Below are 21,224 nucleotides of genomic sequence, written 5' to 3'. Positions count from 1 at the left end.
TGTGAATACTAACTAAATACTTGATGATAATTAAGCAACTTTTATTTATGCATGATAATAGTACTGTGGTTTAGAGGCAAGGAAGACTCCCACTGTTTCAGAGATACATACCGAGTTATTTAAAAGATGAAATGGATGCTTGTTTTGGCAGCACATACACTACACACTGGAATGATACAAAGAAGATGAGCATGGCCCCTGAACAAGGATGACACGCAAATTCATGAAGTGTCCTATATTTTTTGTAGAAATAAGTCCAAGAAATCTACTATACAACATGGCTTTCATTTTGTTTTGAGATGGAGTATCACTCCATATTTTTATATTTTCTGTCACTCAGGCTGGAGTGCAGAGGGGTGATCTTGACTCACTGCACCTCTGCCTCCCAGGTTCAAGCGATTCACCTGCCTCAGCCTCCTGAGTAGCTGTGATTACCAGCGCAAGCCACCATGCCCGGGTAATTTTTGTATTTTTTGGTACAGATGGGGTTTCACCATGTTGGCCAGGCTGGTCTCAAACTCCTGACCTCAGGTGATCCACCCACCTCGGTCTCCCAAAGTGCTGGGATTATAGGAGTGAGCCACCACATCCAGCCTAACATGGTGACTACAGTTAATAACAATGTGTTATATACTTGAAAATCACTAAAGAGAATTTAACTTTAAAGTGTTTTCACCATAAAAAAATAAGCATGTGGTAATGCATATATTAGCTCGATTCAGCCATCACACAATGTGCAGTATACATATTTCAAAACACCATGTTGTACACCACAAATACACAGTTTTTGTTAGTAAAAAAGCTATGTCCTTAAAAAAAATAAAGATAAAATGGTATAGCTTGAATTTGCTTCTTTTTTTTTTTTCAGATGGAGTTTCACTCTTGTTGGTCAGGCTAGAGTGCAGTGGCACTATCTCGGCTCACTGCAACCTCCACCTCCTGGGTTCAATCAATTCTCCTGCCTCAGCTTCCTGAGTAGCTGAGATTACAGGCACCCACCACCATGCCCGGCTGATTTTTGGTATTTTTAGTAGAGACGGGGTTTCACCATATTGGCCAGGCTGGTCTTGAACTCCTGACCTCAGATGATCCACCCGCCTCAGTCTCCCAAAATGCAGGGATTACAGATGTCAACCACCGTGCCTGGCCCGAATTTGCTTTAAAATTATAAAAGGCCAAGTGCAGTGGCTCATGCCTGTAATCCCTGCACTCTGGGAGGTCAAGGTGGGAGGATCTCTTGAGGCCAGATGTTCAAGAACAGCCTGGGTAACACAGCAAGACCCCATCTCTAAAAAAAAATTTAAAAAAAAAATTTTTTTTTTTAATTAGCCAGACATGAGGGTGACGCCTGTAGCTGCAGCTGCTCAAGGGGCTGAGGTGGGAGGATCACCTGGGCCCACGGAGGCTGTGATTACTGCAGTGAGCTGTCGTCACACCACTGTACTCCAGCCTGGACAACGGGGTGAGACTGTCTCACAAAAAATAAAAATAAATTGAAACATTTATGAGGTGGTTTATAGATAAAACGAAGTTGGGCACATGGTAAAGTCGGGACTGAGTTATGGGAGGAAAGGGTTCATGATATTATTCTACTTATAGGTATGTTTGAAAATTTCCGGAGTAAATAAAAAGTTTTAGAAATCGGATTATCCACCTGAAAACATATTTTTTCATTTCTCAGCTCTTTGCTATGTGGTTGCTTTAAGCCCAGCTTTACAGATTATGGCTGCCCTAGAAAACTGCTCTCATTTGCCCACAATAATCACTCATCTAGACTAGATGAGAAGCAGCACTTGGAGTCAGGTGAAAATGTGTCTCACCATCATTTGCTTAGAGAATGCTAGAACCGAGAGCAACTTTGGGGTTTTCCAGCTGTGTTTTAAAGAGTCTCAGCCTGCTGCTAAAAGAGCAACTCCTATTTGCTCTTTAAACTAGAGCAGGACAAGGAGAATGTTCTGAGGAGAGATGTCTCCGTTTTCCCAGAGACATTCCTGGCAATAAGCTGGGCAACTCAACTTGGGTTTGTCAACGCAATTCTCATGAATCTAGACTCACTCTGCCTTTTTTCTTCCTAACACACTCTAAGTGACTCCATGGCCTAGCAGCTTGTTAGTCCTGGATGAGGTTTTCAAATTGGAGCCCTATTCGCTGGATGACCAGTCTAGTCTTCTGCCAAGCGGGCACTCTCTCTCATTTGTTACATCTCCAAATGCACTTTTGTGGGAGAGATGGATGTCACATGGAATGAGAGTGGCCTGCTGGTTTTTAGTCCTCTGCTTCAGCTGCTGCCATTCAACCTGCCAATCTGCTCCAGGTGTCCAATCTCCTCTGGCCTCTGATAACAGACAGCTGCTATGGCAGGACTGCCAACAGTCGGCCTACACCACAGTACAGTGGTGCCCTTGTCTGACCTCCATGCCTTTTAGGATACCAGCGTCTTCCTTTACGATTCCTCTGAAAGCTTCTCATTGCCTGCTCCTTGGTCCCTAGTTCCCTTTCTCTCCGGGGAGAGTTGAGATAGGCTTGTTTCCAGCTTGTGAAAGAGGTGGGCTCTACAGCAGAGCTGCTTGTGCTTCTAGTGATGCTACTCATTCTTTTTATTGCAACTCTCTACTTTCCAGGACAAGTGTTCTAGGGAGTGGGGAGGAAAAGGAGAGCACAGACTCCCATTGTCTTGGGAACCACTGTCTCCTCCAGCCCCCACCCCTCACCACAAATCTGGCTCATTCTGGGCAGGGCTCTTGCTCTTTCCCTTACTGCTCCTGGGTTCTCTGAAAATCAGAGGTGTAGCTTAAGTGCTACTGGTCACTACATAATGAGGAGTTACCCCAAATACTTCCTGATAGACAAGGGTGGTTTTCTTTTTTCTTTTTTTTTTTTTGAGACAAAGTTTCGCTCTTGTTGCCCAAGCTGCAGTGTAACAGCGTGATCTCGGCTCACCGCAACCTCCACCTCCCAGGTTCAAGTGATTCTTCTGCCTCAGCCTCCTCAGTAGCTGGGATTACAGGCGTGTGCCACCACGCCCAGCTAATTTTTTTGTGCTTTTAGTAGAAATGGGGTTTCACCATGCTAACCATGGTCTCAAACTCCTGACCTCAGATGACCCATCCGCTTCAGCTTCCCAAAGTGCTGGGATTACAGGAGTGAGCCACCACACCCGGTCATGGGTTTTTTTCTACCCATGGCACCAGAAGGTCTCTGGGTGGGGTGACTTGTTGCTAACTCTATTCCCTGACCTAAGGAAGTCTAAGGCCAGGCCATCTATCCCATATCTTTAGGGAGTGAGATTTTATCAGTGTTTTTGAGACAGAGTCTTGCTTTGTCACCCAGGCTGAAGTGCAATGGCATGATCTTGGCTCACTGCAACCTCAGCCTCCTGAGTAGCTGGGACTACAGGTGCTCACTACCACACCTGGCATGGCAGTGTATTTTTAGTAGAGAAGGGGTTTTGTCATGTTGGCCAGGCTGGTCTCGAACTCCTGGCTTCAAGTGATCTGCCTGTCTCAGCCTCCCAAAGTACTGGGATTACAGGCTAGAGCCACCGTGCCTGGTCTAGGGAGTGAGGTTTTAAAACCAAGGTGGTTTTATTCTAGTGATTAAATGTATTCATGTTAAATAATTTTTATTTACCATTAACAACATTTTTTCATTGTAATCTCACTTCCAGGAAGGTATTTTCTTAGCTTACATTTTCAGCCCAAACAGGTAAATTCGGTGCATTCCTTGTGTAAATGCTCCGTGTGCAGTGACAACTGATATATTATACTCCTCTTTTTGTGGCTACCTAAAAACTAGAATCTAAAGCAGTCAGAAGGGTGAACGCACTAAGCAAACGTCTGGAGTCCTAATCTACCATTTCAGCAAAATAAACCTCTGAGATTCTCAGCCACATTTACTACAGAACTCTTTATTCAAGTTAATAAAGTGCAAGTAATTAGAATCAGATGAAAAAAAGTCCCTAAAAAATCCTTCCCTATCTCAAAATTGTAAAGATATTTTGCATTTTCTTCCACAGTATTTAAGTTTTGAACTTCCATATTTAAGTGTAAGATTCATCTAGAATTTGTATTTGAAACAAAGATCCATTTTTTTTTTCCTTCCATGTTAAATGACTATCCAAGCACCATTTACCAAACCATCTAGTCTTTCCCTCACTGATCTGCTATGCTAGCTCTATTACATATACCAGGATGATAAATTTTCCTTTTCAGTAGGCTTTATCTCTTTCAGAAAGTCTTATTATTACACTCTTTTTTTCCCAAGACTTATTCCTAGGTATGTGACTTTTGAAAAGTGACTATAAAGATCTTCCCTCTCAGTTTTAATTGCAGTTTCTGTCTGTTGATGATACACAGAAATGTAATGGGCCGGTTTTGTATACAGCAGCCTGGCCAAACTTTCTTATTCTAATAACTTCTACAGGTTTTCTACAGAGACGATCATGTCATCATATTTTGTATTTCTGAGTTTTATGTGTATGTGTCTGGCTGTGGCCTCCAAATAATACTGAATAAAAAAGATAACAGCAGGCACCTTCTTCCTGATAAGAACTGTTTTAATGTGTTATTATCAATTAGTTTAAGTTTTAACCAGATTGCTTTCTTCTATTTGTGATTTGCTAATGCATTAATTGATCATTCTCAATAACTGTTTAATTTTGTTGAAATGTTTAAAATCTATTAGGTTGACCATATGGTTTACTCCTTTATTCATGTTAACATAGTGAATGATGTTTACAGAATCATAACATGGATCCAATATTTTCAGATTCTGACTAATTTGCTCTCTGTTAGTATCATTTACACTGTATCGGGAGACACGGTTGAAGTAAATATCAGTATCTTTACCAAATAAAACAAGTTGGGTAAAACTGCTAACAAGTTAGAAGATTAGAGCTCAAAATAAACATAATAGATTAGGTCCAAGCGTAGAGAATTGCTCCTATGGAATGTGGCCAAGATGGCAATAAGCTCTGTAAATAAAAACCTGACTACAGTATGGTGTCAGCTAAACAAAGCAACTTGATATTTTCTGGGAAAAAAGTACCACAGAAATGAAGCTGGTGAGATTTTAACAGCTTCTACATTAAACTTCTGTTGCATGGCTAAAAAAGAAAATAATGGTTGAAAAAGCTTGTTCTACTTTACAAGAAAAAATTAAGCTGGGATTTAATACTTTCTATGGGAACAATTTGTAACATTCTCTTTTCCCAATTAAAAAAATATACATTCTCTCTTAAAAAAATGTTTTATAATATATATGTTTCCCACGTCTCCCTAATTTTATGTATGTATTTCCCAGGGCATACTATTGGTGGCATGGGGTGAGGAGGAAATGCAAGGTTTCTATGGGAAAGTTAAATAAATAGTAAGTAAATATATTTTTTAATATTAAAGAAAACAAATCTATGACAAGGACAAATATAATTTTCACATGTATTTTAAAAATAAAACACAAGGCCGGTACAATGGCTCACACTTGTAGTCCCAGCACTTTGGGAGGCTGAGGCAGGCAGATCACAAGGTCAGGATTTCGAGACCAGCCTGGCCAATACAGTGAAACCCTGTCTCTACAGAAAATACAAAAATTAGCCGGGCGTCATGGTGCACATCTGTAGTCTCAGCTACTTAGGAGGCTGAGGAAGGAGAATTGCTTGAACCCGGGATGTGGAGGTTACAGTGAGCCAAGATCACGCCACTGCACTCCAGCCTGGGCAACAGAGCTAGACTCTGTCTTAAAAACACACACACACACACACGAGTCAAATAAATTTCTTGGTCAATTCAGGCCAATCTCCCAGGTCATATAGCAACATATGCCTGTTTTTCTAAAACATAACCCAAACTACTATGAAGACAAATTATTCTTACCCATATAAAAATTGTCTATTATAATCACAGATTATCCATTATGCAATGTAGGGTACAGGCAAGAGGGATGTGATAGCACTGAATACCCTTTTTTCCTATTTTAAAATTAAACTTTTAAATTATGTGTGGCATATGCTCTATTGATTTGATTAGAGAAGAACTTTATGAAAAGAGGATTTTTTTTTACCTTTTTTTTTTTTTTTTTAAAGATGGGGTTTCACCATATTGGTCAGGCTGGTCTCGAACTTCTGACCTCAGGTGATCTGCCCACCTCAGCCTCCCAAAGTGCTGGGATTACAGGTGTGAGCCACTGCGCCCGGCTTGAAAAGAGGATTTTTTAAAAACTCCTATGAAAGCTACTTTTTAAAAACAGGAAATTATGTTTTCCCACATATTAGGCTGCTGACAATTTCCTAAGTTTTCCTCTTTCACCCTGAATAACTGAAGAACATCATATTACATTTATAGGTTTAATAAGATGCATCTCATTTATCCGTTCAACTTTTCTGGTTAGGTCACCTAGTTTCTTTGTATTCTTCCTTAGTGACCTGTCCTGATTGCATTTGTTTTTGAAAGTTTCATCTCATCTTAACTTTCACACTTGTACCATTCTGGGTTTGACTTTAGAACACAGAATGTATGAATATGGTATAATTCTGTCAAATGCAAAATAATTACTGTCATGATTATAGCACACATACAAAAGAACTGCCAGACCCTGACAAGCAATAAAGAAATCCCCTGTAGCTACAGCAGAGGACAGCATCTAAGCACAATGCCTTTTCTGATATTAATAATACTAAATATGTGCATATTTCTTTGAACTTTCCAAAGATTTCACCTGTGTTCTCACCAGACTGGCATGGTGTATGTGTTAAATAGTTAAACACTATCTTCTCTTTAGAGATGGGTAAGTCTGCCAAGTTCACTGTTAAGTATTTCATGTTCTAAATAGAATTTTGTACTGAACTCCAAAGAAACTGATAGTAACTACAGAGGAAATCAGGAAAGGCATTCACTGCTGGACACATACTTTGTCATTATAAGCATGTTTAGAGGATAACCTCTAACCCAACAAAAGAAAACTCTGTTTTAATCTAGTTGGATACCTAAAACTCACTGATCTTTGAAAAATAAATACAAATTGAGACATTTTTGTTAACAAAGGGAAAATACACATAAGCCAGAGAAGTGATGCACACATTTTTTTCTAGAACAGTAGTCAAAACCAGTTGTGGCCAGAATCATAGTACAGAAATGGAATTAGAGTTACACAACCTACAAATATTAAACAAAATACTACCTTCCAGAAATTACCATTAATAACTCCCTATCCAAAAAGTAGGTTTTACAATGACAACAGGATATATCCTTCACTAATCATTTTATAAAATATTTTACTATATGAATACTAGCAGGCATATACGCCACTGTCTCTATAAACTTGGGCTGAAATCAGAGAACTGTGGGTATCCATTACGTCTCATTAATTTGGGACAATCTCTAGGACTAAGCAATCAAGGGGATAAAAACATCCTAATGTTATTAGACAGTATAAAACAGGTATGTTCAGCAACTTCTGGTCTTCATAAACATCTTTAAGTTTAACTAAACTGTATCAACAGGCTGGAAATACTGCCATTCATTCTTAATAAAACCAACTAGAAGATCAAATGACCAGAAACTAGAATAGCAATGCAAGGCAGAGTCATAAAAGATGTATGATGAGAAACAGCGCATCGGATCAGTTTCAATAGGTAGTTCTGAATAACCTTTCTAAATCACCAACTAAAGGATTTACACGCCCCTCTAAGAACATGGTTGCTAAACCCAAGTTTTGTACTCTGTTCTTGCAATTATAGATGATTCTCTTAAATGGACAGAGGAAAAGGTACTTAAGTTAAATGCTTTCTTTGAGGTGACAGAGCAATATAAATCCCCTACATAGGGAAAAATGAAGACAAGGCACACATTTCTTTATGAATCCAAATGTACTTTATCATTAAAAAAAAAAAAAAAAAAAGCAGCAGTGACAACTGTCAGAGGCGATCCTACCTGTGTTTCTTGATGCCGTTGGAGAGAGCATCTCCGCCACCACAATCTTTTTCTTCGGACATTCTGTGTTTTCTACTGCCCAAATGCTCTCCTTCCTCTTCAAAGGAGTGTGCTGTCACTGCTTCCAATCTACTCAGGGACCGTTCGGACTCAGAATCTGTGGCAGAGCAGGTTCATGGTTAATGAATTAAACTTGGGTGCGAGGCTTCGGTAACAATGGATCCCTCCCTTCATGCATCAGGCTTTGAAATATAAGCAGCCTACTTTGTCCCTCAACAATCCATCCGTTAACTACCTCCTCAGGGATTTCACAGAACCTGCACCCAATAAGGCTAAAGTGGATTTATCAAACAGATGTACACTTATATAAGCTTACAAGTAAACAGGTCTGACATAGTAAAAGACATCTCTGAAGCTTACCCAGTTCTTTAAAAAATCATATTCAGCAGTTGCCCCCAAAATTTCCACCTCTTTCTTCCCTCACAAAGCATCTTAAGGATAACTTCCAAAAAAATTTAATTTCTAAAACTCATGTATAATGAAAAAGCCGTAGTAGCTAGCTGTCCTTATGAGAAGTTTAATTTACATCCAATACTGTAGACATAAAAGCAAAGTAATTTTAAAAATACTTTAAAAAGGTTGGGTCAGTGGCTCACACTTGTAATCTCAGCACTATGGGAGCCTGGGGCGGGAGGACTGATTGAGGATAGGAGTTCAAGACCAGCCTGGGCAATATAGCAAGACCTCATCTCTACAAAAAGTTTTTTTAAAAAATAACAGCCAGGTGTGGTGGTGTGCACCTGTAGTCCCAGCTACTGGGGAGGCTGAGGCAGGAGGATCATTTGAGGACAGGAGTTGAGACTGCAGTGAGCAATGATCACATCACTGCACTCCAGCCTGGGCAGAGTGAGACCCTGACTCTATACAAAAATAAATAAAATACTTTTAAAAATACTTTTCCCAGGATGATAATACTTAAATTTTCAAGGACAAAAGCCTGAAGCATCCCCACAGTAATTGTCAGGCAGGCATTCTTAGGATAGAAATATCACATTTCCAATTGGCTACATATTCAGAGTGGTGCCATCTGCTAGTTTGGGAAGAAGACAATGCATTTTTGTAGATGACAGTAGAATTTCCAGGCGCTTTCATATTCTTCATCTCTTTTGAGCATTTCAAGGATGCTTTCACAGAGGTGAGGGAGGACAATGTGGTTATTAACAAGGGCTAATGGTCTCTCATGGCTTGTGACACTATAAAATGGGTATGTTCGGTGAGTGGGCGAAACAGGATTTGAACCCAGGTTTTCTGATTCCTTGTTTAATGTTTCATGTATTTCAGCTCCAAACAGCAGTCACTCCATTTCCATCACACTTTAAATAAGTTTTTATTAAAGTGGAAATTCAAGATGACCTCTAACTTCCCATCTTGAGCACAGGACAAGCCTTCATCCTCAGCTCTAGGAAAGCTCTGACACACGTTCCAGCAAACTTCCTATTTCAATAAATTTATCAACAATCTGCTAAATTTGTATTATAGCAAAACTGGTCAGGAAATAAAATGTTTTACTGCTTTCTTTCCCCACTACAGCATTACATATTTCAACAAAAATCACAGAACATTACCTTTACCACATTAGGCTGACTCAGGAGAATGACTGCTGGGCTAGCCCAAGTACAGGTTGGATAATGCACCTTGAACTACCCTATGACTCATCTAAGTGACTTGCAGAAAGGGTTTTAATGTTGGGAAAGTTTTGTTTTCTGCAACTATAACTTTAGTAAAATTTCTGAAAATATAGTTTTGTTCTGTCCTATACCTTATAACAAAAAAAACCAGAGTTTTTCTTTTTCTTTTGAGTCTCACTCTGTCGCCCAGGCCAGAGTGCAGTGGCATGATCTCAGCTCGCTGCAACCTCTGCCTCCTGGGTTCAAGCGATTCTCTTCCCTCAGCCTCCTGAGTAGCTAGGACTACAGGCATGCACCACCATGCTCAGCTAATTTTTTGTATTTTTAGTAGAGATGGGGTTTCACCATGTTGGCCAAGCTGGTCTCAAACTCCTGACCTCAGGTGATCTGCCCACCTCAGCCTCCCAAAGTCCTGGGATTACAGGTGTGAGCCACTGCACCTCGCCAGAAACAGATATTTTAATAATACATTTAAAGAGACATTTATTATTCATTGTCAATTTTGGCAGAAAGAAACATAATATCATTGAAAAAAATTAAAGACCAACTAAATAGTCAGTAAGAGGGGAACAGTTGCCTGTCAGATGAAATAAGTTGTTAAAATTATGTTTACAAGAATAACTTAATGAAATAGAAGATTGTTTTTAACATACATAATGCTAAGACAAAAAAAAATCAGGATAATGCTTTGAAACTCTAAAATACAAGCAAAGAAACAATTTCTATCTGCACTGAAGAAAGATCAGTTTGGTTCAGGTAAGCAGATGTCTAAAAAAATGGGAGCAATAGGCCAGGCACAGAGGCTCACACCTGTAATCCCAGCACTTTGGGAGGCCCAGGCAGGCAGGTCACAAGGTCAGGAGTTTGAGACCAGCCTAACCAACATGGTGAAACCCCGTCTCTACTAAAAATACAAAAATTAGCCAGGCGTGGTGGGGGGCGCCTGTAATCCCAACTACCCAGGATGCTGAGGCAGGAGAATCGCTTGAACCTGGGTGACAGAACACGAATTCGTCTCAAAAAAATAAAGAAAAAGAAAAAGAAAAAAAGGGGGCAATATAATGACAGAAGTTTGTTTAGCGCACATGTGGAAAGAGATCAGTCAGTTTTCTGGAGGAGGCACAGGGTTGTGAGGAAAGGCTGCAGAGGAGAGATGGTGCGATGGCAAATCTTTAAACAGTGGAACTGGTGCTCAGGCAGAGGTGTGGGACGTGCTGGAGGGGGCAGGAACAAGACCTGAATCAGAGATGTAACAGCCATCTTGGGGTGGGGGGTCGGGGGTGGGTGCAGTTCCACTTACGCATTGTGAAGTTTGTTTCATACGAGAAAAATAAAAACCAGAAAGTCAAAAAATAATTTTGTCTGTACTAGTCAGTATTATTTAAGATGCCGTATTAGTTTATGATTCAGATGTCATGAAAATCATAAAGCAACGAAGCAAAATACCTCAGGCATTTATGCACGGGATAGTGTGTTTGCAATTTAAGAGACACAAATCATAAGGCAGGGACGTGACCACCTAAAAAGAATTTATTTTGCAAAAGCAGACAGAGTAAACAAGAAACACTAAGAGCTTCTATGAAGCAAAGACAGACTTAACAGAACAAGATTTCAACTCAGTGACTATACAAGCTGAAGATTGATGACCCTCGACCTCATCAGTCACATTGAGAACTCTCGCGCGGACCACTGCGCTGACCCCTAGGAATACTCCATCAGATGACAGTGCACACCCTGTCCTCTGTGATTAGCAGCCTCTGACTTACCCCCTGCCCCTCTCTTTGTCCTCATTCTTCTCCCTGTCTCCCTACTGCTTTCTTCCCCCTCCCACTCCTGACCCTTATTCCTCTCCTCTCTACCTTGCTCCCTAACTTCTTGCTGTAAAATATTCAGGCTATCCCCACCCTTCCCCTGAAAGGCTCTGAGAAAGGTCACTAATTACTTCCACATTGCAAAGTCTAATGGTCATTTTTCAACTCTTAGTTTGACTCATCCACCACATCTGATGCTGCTTAATTAGCCCCTCCCTTCCTTGTACCATGTGCAAGGCCTGTGAAGTGAAGGAAGCATAAAATCTGGTCCCTGCGCATGGTCCAGCACAGGGGAAGTGTGAACAAATGAGTTCAGTAGATTTCTCTAGGTGATAATAGAAGTCTGAATGGGAGCAGTGGGCCACAAAGGAGGCATTAGTCAATTCTGTAGAGTGGAGAACAGAGTATCGGGAAAGGACTGTGGCTGATGATTGAGCTGAGTTCACTGACAAGGAGTAAGAGTAGGGATGAGGACAGTCACAAGACAAGAGCTGTCCCAAGCAGTAGGAACAGCATGGGCATCACAGCGAGGAATGGAGTATGCAGTGGGATGGCAGCAGAAGGCACAGTATGGGTGGACATGAAGCTGTGAGTCAGTCTTAAAACTGACTATGTAGGATAAGTAAAAATCAAATGCAGGCCAGGCAAAGTGGCTCATGCCTATAATCCCAGCACTTTGGAAGGCTGAGGCAGCTGGATCACTTGAGGTCAGGAGTTCGAGACCAGCCTGGCCAACATGATGAAAACCCATTTCTACCAAAAATACAAAAATTAGCCAGGCATGGTGGCACTCACCTGCAATCCCAGCTACTCGGGAGGCTGAGGCAGGGAGAATTGCTTGAACCCAGGAGGTGGAGGTTGCAGTGAGCCAAGATTGTACCACTGCCCTCCAGCCTGGGTAAGACAGCAAAACTGTCTCAAAAAAAAAAAATTTAAAAAAGAAACAAACAAAGAAAAAAGAAATCAAAAAGCAGGTAGTGGGGGAAAAAAATGAAGCTAGGGATGAGGTAGTCTCTCAATACATGTCATGAGGTTCTTTACATCACTAGAGAGAAATCATAAACTCTGAGCTGTCTAGTTTCAAAGGCAAAGAAGGAAACATCAATTATATGATTCACAGTGCCTGTGAAATAAAAACTAACTAGCTGCTTAAAAGCCAAAGCTCAGCGATTTCCAGTACAATGAATAGAGAAATGTGGAATGTATACAGTGTGAAATAATTTGGGCTTACTCTGTCAGTAACAGAGAACCATTCTTGAGAGATTATACCTTCAACGCCTTGGTCACACCAGTCGATCTCTAGTATAGCGTCATTTCATGTGGACACTTGTAGTTTTAGAGTTATTTAAGTTTAAAAATGTTTAGCTCAATACCAAAGAGGGCACAGCCACTGCGGAGGTTACTGATGGTCAAAGCCTATCCATAGAAGTTATTTTCAAGTCTCCCTGTAAAACAAATCAGTGCCACATCTCAGTGTCTCTGAAGTGATAATTTAATCCTTTTTTTGTTTGTTTGTTTTTCTTTGAGATGAAGTCTCGCTCTCTTGCCTAGGCTGGAGTGCAGTAGCACGATCTCGGCTCACTGCAACCTCTGCCTCCGCGTTAAGCGATTCTCCTGCCTCAGCCTCTCGAGTAGCTGGGACTAAAGGTGTGCATCACCACACCTAGCTAATTTTTAGTAGAGACAGGGTTTTTTTTTAGTAGAGACAGGTATTTTTAGTAGAGACAGGGTTTCACCATGTTCCCGGGCTGGTGTTGAACTCCTGACCTCAGGTGATCCACCCGCCTCAGCCTCCAAAAAGTGCTGGGATTACAGGCGTGGACCACCACGCCCTGCTGATAATTCAGTCTTAAAATTGTGGTTCTTCACTGTTGCCTAGACACATAAATATCAAAATGTTAGTGGGCTATAATATAGTAATGCCTTAGTAGAAGGCATGAAGTAATGGGGAGAGGGGCATCCTGCCTCCCACGTGCTGGTTACAGTGCTCTCTTGCAGTAGGGTGAAGCCACAACACCCGGGCTTTCAAAACAAACAAGGGGAGGGAAGAGGGAGGAATGGGGAGATGGTAATTAATGGGGATGGAGTTTCAGTTTGGGATGATGAAAAAGTTCTGGAGAGAGACGGTAGTGATGGTTGCACAGGAATGTAAAGGTACTTAATCTCACTGCACTGCACACTCAAAAAGGACCACGTTGGAAAGTTTATGTTATTTACCACAGTAAAAACAACAAACAAACAAACAAAAACCAAGCAAACATGCAAAAACCTGTCACTCAAAAGCCAGCGAGCTGTCATGTTGGATGCATGAACTCTGCCTGGTTAACTCTTACCCCACTGCCAGGAACAAAACATGGCCACATGGAAGGAAAACTGGTCAATTTTTCTAAAGCTGTTTTTCAATGCAGCAGAAGGAAGTTTTTTTGTTTGTTTCTTTTGCTTTTTTGAGATGGAGTTTCGCTTTTGTTGCCCAGGCTGGAGTGCAATGGTGCCATCTCAGCTCACAGCAACCTCTGCCTCACGGGTTCAAGCGATTTTCCTGCCTCAGCCTCCTGAGTAACTGACATTATAGACACCCACCACCACACCCGGCTAATTTTCTATTTTTAGTAGAGACGGGGTTTTGCCATGTTGGTCAGGCTGGTCTCAAACTCCCCACCTCGGGTGATCTGCCCACCTCAGCCTCCCAGATGCTGGTATAATATGCATGTGCCACCGCACCTGGCCACAAGTTATTTTCACAATATACATAACTAGGTTTCAGACAATGGCAGCCTATCATTGTTCTTTTTATTTTCCACTGCATTTTCCCCTTAACAAACATACACGTTTCTATAACAGGCAGGGCCACTCAAAAATTTTAGGATATTTCACTGACTCCTGAAAAACAGCATAAAAGATTTATGAAATAGCCCTACATTATTTACCGAACTTTTGATGAGCACTTAGGAAAACCTGTATAGCACTGAGTAATGATGGGAAATTGAATACTTGATAAGCACTTATTTGTGGGTTTGTTTATTCCCATCTAGTTCCAAAAGGATTCAAGTGACTCAATTGATAATTATATTTTACAGAAAAACCATCAAGCCATGCGCAGTGGTGTGCACCTGTAGTCACAGCTGCTTGGCAGGCTGAAGTGGAGGATCACTTGAGCCCAGGAGTTTGAGACTGGGCAACAGAGCGAGATCCTGTCTCTTAAAAAAAATTAAGAAGTGTCAGAATAACACTTTGAAAAACAGACTATATTTTACAAGATAAATGCTCTAGTTTATAGAAGCATTGAAGGTGGACAGAATCTTTACCTGATTAATTTCTCAATTAAAACAGCAGTATTAATAGAACTAAAATTTAAAACCCCACTAAGTTTGCTTTAATGTGATAGGTCTACAAAGGCCCAGATCTTTAAAGTTCTTTTTTGTTTGTTTGTTTTGAGACAGTCTTGCTCTGTCGTCCAGTTGGGAGTGCAGTGGCATGATCTCGGCTTACTGCAACCTTTGCCTCCTGAATTCAAGTAATTATCCTGCCTCAGCCTCCCTAGTAGCTGGGATTACAGGTGCCCACCACCATGCCCAGCATTTTTGTATTTTAGTAGAGATGGGTTTCCCCATGTTGGCCAGGCTGGTCTTGAACAACTGACCTCAAGTGATCCACCCACTTTGGCCTCTCAAGGTTCTGGGATTACAGACATAAGCCACTGCATTCAGCCTCAGATCTTTGAAGTTCTGTCCATATTAGAACTCAGAATTATTTTAAACACATTCAGATTGAACACAGTCTCCTTTCTCATCAAAATAGCTTGGAAGTCAACAAATGGCTATCATTGGGTCATGGTGACTTTAACTTTACTCCAGAATTCAGAAGATCCTGACCGCTGTGCTCCTTTTTTTACTGAGTAGGAGAACTATCCAAGTGTTGATTTGTTAATTTTTTTCTACTATGAAAAGGCTGAAAGAAGAGGCCATAAAGTTCACAATATAAACATGCCAACAATTCTTGTAAGTTATCCTCATAAGCACTTTTTTATTCTGACCTTTGGAAACTAGCCTGAGAACAAACAGTACACAAAGCAGCAAGATGCGGAAGAACTGTGGATAATATCCAAGTCACTCTTCCTCCTGTTACTGAAGGTAACAGAAGACAGCCAGGAAATGCACACATGCTCAATTTAATACCTTTATTGTTTATGGTTTCCCACGTACCAGGCATGTTCTGAAAATGTCCAAAGCAACCCAAGGTACAGCTTAAAATACCAGTGCCAAATTTTTATTTAGCCTTGAGGTATAACTGCATAAACTCAGAAATAGCACAGTAAATATGAAGAACGCAAGGAAAGTAAACATAACCTATCACATTTAAAATAAATCATAAACTGAAAACCAGGATGAGTCCAGAGGGGATTGGCAAGAGACCGCTACAATAATTTACTAAGGAAGTGACAAACGCTTGAAACAGATTCTTGGCAGCAAGCAACAAGAGTCGGAGACATTCTACACAGATCCTCTCTGAATGATATCCAAGGTCAAAATTAGCCAAATGGTAGAGTATTGCTTGTGACAGAGTTTCTGAAAAGTACCAGCTTGTCCCCAAGCAACTAAATCTACTACTGTTTTCTACAACTGGCAAAATCTGTTCATGTGATTGAAGGTGAGGAGTTATACAAACCAGCGTGTGGGCTCCTGGAACTGTTATGTGGATCTATTTGAGCTACCAAATCCAGAGCTTCCCAATTTCTCTCGATTTCTCAACCTTATTTTTAGGAAGGTCACATTACACGTTAACTCTACAAAGAAAATAATTCTAGAACTAAAGCCACTTGCAGAATAATCCATAGTTCGAAAACAAAGTATTTTCCTGTGGCTTGGATTTAGTAAGTCAACGTTTACTAAGTACCTACCACACATCAGGTCAAGCGCAAGTTGCTAAAGCAGTTTGGAAAGATGAATGAGATATGGCTAGTGCCCTCCATGTATTCAAGATTTAAAAGACAAACTCTTATGACTGCTGAGAAATGCTAAAACTGGTTTCAATTTCATGATATAACTATGTATTGGTTTTGCCCATCTACGCTGTCGGATTTTATGCATTATTCATGCACATTTCAACCAAAATAGCATTAAGGGGAAAGCTTAGCAAGAAAGCCTTTCTAGAGCAACTGATCTCAACATGTTTCTAAAATGGAATATGAACACACAGTAAGAGCAGTAATGCATTCTGAACTTACAATATTCAAAGAGCAGGAATTTTCCGTGAAACTGCTCTCACACTAGTACTAAAGAACAACCATTGTGAAATTATTTATTTAACTGGTAGTAAGTGTTTCAAAGACAACTCCTTAGCAGATTATTAGAGATTCCTGAAGTCATGCACCTTTAGTTTTCTCTCCTTTAACTACTCTTTATCTGTCCCCTCCCTGGTATCAAGTCTCCTATCTCCAAATTGATTGTAAACTCCTTGGGAACAAATGTCATTTTCTAATATTAATGCTATCTCATCCCTGCTTCCTCCTGTGCTACCCATCCCTACTCTCCCCTACAGAATCCAAAGTGGTAAATATAGATGCATAAACTCACCATGCACTCCTGATTATCTTAGGCTCATTATTGAAAACCAGTATAATTTTAGGGAGGACAGAAATATCAATGATATTTGTTCAACAACCTGCATTTGACAAGCATTTAGAGAACTCTGATTCTGTGCTATGTACTTCAGAAATATAAATAGATACGGTCTCTATTATCTTTTTCTTTCTTTTCCTTCCTTCCCCCCCCCCCCCCCATTATCTTTTTCATTCTTTTCCTTCCTTCCTCTCTTTTTTTCTTTTTTATTTTTTTGGGAGACAGTCTTACTCTTTCGCCAGGCTGGAGTGCAGTGGTGCTATCTCAGCTCACTGCAACCTCTGTCTCCCAGATTCAAGCGATTCCCCTGCCTCAGCCTCCTGAGTAACTGGGACTACAGGTGCGCGCCAGCATGCTCATATATTTTTTTGTATTTTAGTAGAGACAGGGTTTCACAATGTTGGCCACACTGGTCTTGAACTCCTGACCTCAAGTGATCCACCCACCTAGGCCTCCCAAAGGGCTTGAATTACAGGTGTGAGCCCCTACAGGGTCCTATTATCTTAGAGACAAAATGCAAGGAGGCTATAAAAGAGGTGTAAACCAAGGAAACACTAAAGAAGAAACTAATTCTGCCTGGAGGAGTCAGGAAAGGCTACCCAAGAGAAGAGAGATTTGAGAGCCTTTGTAGACAAAGTAAACACAAAGAAAAAGTAACACTGATAGGGTAGAAATATATACGAAGAGCCAGGCACAGTGGCTCATGCCTGTAATCCCAGCACTTTGGGAGGCCAAGGCGGATTGAGCACCTGAGGTCGGGAGTTCGAGACTAGTCTGACCAACATGGAGAAACCCCGTCTCTACTAAAAATACAAAATTAGCTAGACATGATGGTGCATGCCTGTAATCCCAGGTACTCAGGAGGCTGAGGCAGGAGAACTGCTTAAACCCAGGAGGCAGAGGTTGCAGTGAGTCAAGATCGCACCATTACACTCCAGCCTGGGCAACAAGAGCGAAACTTAGTCTCAAAAGAAAGAAAGAAATATGAAGAACGACTTTCTTCTTGTATTAAGTATTTCTATAACTTTATTTGCAGAATAGTTTATTCACAGAACTAGTGGTTTCTCATGAAATCTTTTTGCTTCGATGCATATGAGTGTCTAGCCCTTTCCCAGGAAGTGTTCCCTTACAGTTATATCCGAAATTTCACTTGACATAATCATTTCATTCTTTAAACACACCCACACCCACACACACATTGAGGACAAAATGTCATGCTTCATTAAACTTATCTCCTTTTAAATAAGTTTACACAATGGAATTTAATCAAATCGTGGGGAAAAAATCTGTGTGCTTTATGTAGTTTTATGAAATGTTTAGTCACTGAGCATACTGGAAAAATAATTTTCTCAAGCAATCCCAGGGGGCTGGAAAAGTTCTTATCCTACACTGCTGGCTCTGCAGAAAGGCTCGTTTCGCTTACCGTATGAGTAGATTTCCACTGATCTTGCTTATCTGAAAAAGCTTAAAGGGATATGATAAAGGGAAACAGGAAACCATATGGACTTTAGATCTAATGAAGTTATCCCTTTATTTTAAAGTAACATGAGTTAACAACTTTTTTAAAGATTAAACATTTAGTGAAAATGTTTTTAAAATCTTTTAAGAAAAGTAATTTGAAATAAGCCTTTTTTTCATACCTTCTCAATATCAGGATACTCTTGATTTCATCTATCGTCATGATTTAGCGGTTAAAATGAAGCTTCAAATGAGGTGGAAGTTTGTATACTTATCCTTGCTCTTACCTAACTGTGCATCCAACTGTCTGACTCACTACTGCATCTGCAGCCTGGAGGCGGCACTGGTGCATTAAGTGGAGGGAACAAGGGGACAAGATGAGTGTGAAGAGGCAGCAGGGTCTGGATCATGTCGAGAGCCTTGGACGTCTGTGAAGGCGTCTGAGTTTTATTTTAAGTGCAATGAGAAATCACTGAAGAATTCCAGGTGAGGGAATGCGACGATGTGATTGTCAACAAAGGACCACCATGGATGGTGTGTACACCAGGATGAACTTCAGCAGGCTGAGGCCATTTATATCTCCAACCATTTATATCTCTTTATAAAAGGGAAGGAGCGGGCCAAGGCTAGAAGCACCAAGACAGTTAAGAGGCCAGACAAGGGAAGGTACAGTGAGGGTGACGATAACAAGAGCTAACATCTGCCAGCCCCTTAGTGTGCCTGGCACTGATTTAAGTACACTACAAACGTATATTGGTGAATTCTTTGCAACGATCCTAGGACCCATTTGCAGTTGACGAAATGAGGCACAGGACAGTGAAGTAACTTTCTCAAAGGTAAGGGAATTGGTAGAGCTCTGACTCAGCAGGAGCCTTCAGCTTGAGCACCTATACTTTTTTCTTTTCTTTTTTTTTTTGTGAAACGAAGTCTCACTCTGTTGATAGGCTGACATGCAGTGGTATGATCTCGGCTCACTGCAACCTCCACTTCCCGGGTTCAGGCAATTCTTCTGCCTAAGCCTCCCAAGTACCTGGGACTACAGGCCTGTGCCACCATGTCTGGCTAATTTTTGTATTTTCAGTAGAGACAGGGTTTCACCATATTGGCCAGGCTGGTCTCAAACTCCTGACCTCATGATCCACCCGCCTTGGCCTCCCACAGTGCTTGGATTACAGGAATGAGCTACTGCACCTGGCCCCGAGCACCTATACTTTGCTACCCTCCATTAGGAGAACACAGATGAATTCAAGGTATGATTTGAAGGCAGAATGGCCAGGCCTCGATTCTGTTTCTCACAGGAATTTCACGGGTCACTCCTAGTTTCTGGCTTTAGGAGATGAAAGAGGTGCCATTTACAAAAATGAGGTCAATTCTAGGAGAAATAGGATCTGGGAAGAAGAGCAATATTTATTTTTTACATATAAAGCTGACAGCTCAATACGTAAGTCTCTAGCAAGAGATCAAGGTTGGAGATATAAATTTGGGGACTGTGGCGGTCAGGACAAGGGCTCCCCAAAGACATCTATGTCCTAATCTCCGGAACCTGTGAATATGTTACCTTTCACAATAAAAAGGACTTTCCAGCTGTGATTAAGTTACGTATCTTGAGTTGGGGAGATTATCCTGGATCATTTGAGTAGGTCTAATGTAAAGCCATGGGTCTTTATAAAAGGGAAGGAGCAGGGCCAGAGTCACAGGCAGCCAGAGAGAGACTGGAAGATGTCCCACTGCTAGCTTCCCAGATGAAGGATGGGGCCATGAGCCAAGGAATGCAGGCAGGTCCCCAGAAGCTAGAAAAGGCAGGAAAACAGTCTCTCCTAGAGCCTTTAGAAGAAACATAGCCCTGAAGACACCTTGATGCTGGAACTTCTGACCTCCAAACTATAAAAGAATATATTTGCATGGTCCACCATGCCACTAATTTTGTGGTCATCTATTATAGCAGCAATAGCAGACTAATATAGAAACTTTTAGTATTTAAAGTTGTACAGTATTGAAAGTGTAGGTGAAGGAAGCAATAACTAAACAAAAGTCTCCTTGAGAAGTTACAAGGAGACAGGTACCAGGACAAATGAGGAAGAGATGGCCTTAATGAGAGGCTACATCTGTTCTCTTGTAACAGAGTGAAGGAGGAAATGAGGATGGAGCCTAGTGTGTAGAGACTACAGTGGCAGGAAGATGAAGTCATTCCCACATGATGGCTTTGATGATTTCAATGAATTGGGTGGCTAGGTCAACAGCAAGTCAGCACTTGACAGGGCATCTGACTCTTAATTTTAATGCAGTTTCTATATTGTGTCAAATTGTTCCAAGATTTTTAGTAAGAAATAGTGGGAGTAGCCACAGAAGGGCTACTATGTTCATGCAAATGTAACAAAACTCAGGTGTGCTATTTGAGGCAAGGAGGAGAAAATGCTTGGCATCTGACCCTCACTCCATTTCCTATAGCCAAGGCAGGATGTGCTGATCAGCCCAGGCATGTGGACTGAGCCTCAGGATCCTTCTCAACACAGCAATCCACAAAGCAGCAGATCCTGCAAACCAATCTGAATTGGCACTTGAGGTGAAATTTATTTGCCAATCCTGATCTAGGGACTATAGTTCTTTTTCTCTCTTCCTCCCAGAGGAATTAATATTAAAATATTACTGAGAGGCCACGAGCGGTGGCTCATGTCTGTAATCCCAGCACTTTGGGAAGCCAAGGTGGGCGGATCACCTGAGGTC

At 41.0% G+C, this 21,224-nt stretch overlaps 1 protein-coding gene and 1 non-coding gene across 8 annotated transcripts in view; one reads left to right on the top strand and one right to left on the bottom strand.

Moving 5' to 3' along the window:
* The window catches only part of OSBPL1A (oxysterol binding protein like 1A), a 235,739-nt gene that overhangs the window by 56,307 nt on the left and 158,208 nt on the right, over positions 1-21,224 (bottom strand). For all 7 annotated transcript variants that reach the window (XM_032293166.1, XM_032293167.1, XM_032293168.1 and 4 more), the window contains one exon: positions 7,926-8,082. In XM_032293166.1, the coding sequence (XP_032149057.1) occupies positions 7,926-8,082 (157 nt within the window). The remainder of the gene's footprint in view (positions 1-7,925; positions 8,083-21,224) is intronic.
* LOC116561635 lies at positions 136-243 on the top strand. The gene has a single exon (XR_004273531.1). It is a non-coding gene; the product is annotated as a U6 spliceosomal RNA (small nuclear RNA).

Source organism: Sapajus apella, unplaced genomic scaffold (genome assembly GCF_009761245.1).
Source record: "Sapajus apella isolate SASKATOON/1434 unplaced genomic scaffold, GSC_monkey_1.0 scaffold29, whole genome shotgun sequence".
NCBI classification, from domain to species: Eukaryota; Metazoa; Chordata; class Mammalia; order Primates; family Cebidae; genus Sapajus; species Sapajus apella.
The sequence above is the reverse complement of the archived record's forward strand: the minus strand, read 5'-3'. Positions and strand labels throughout refer to the sequence as shown.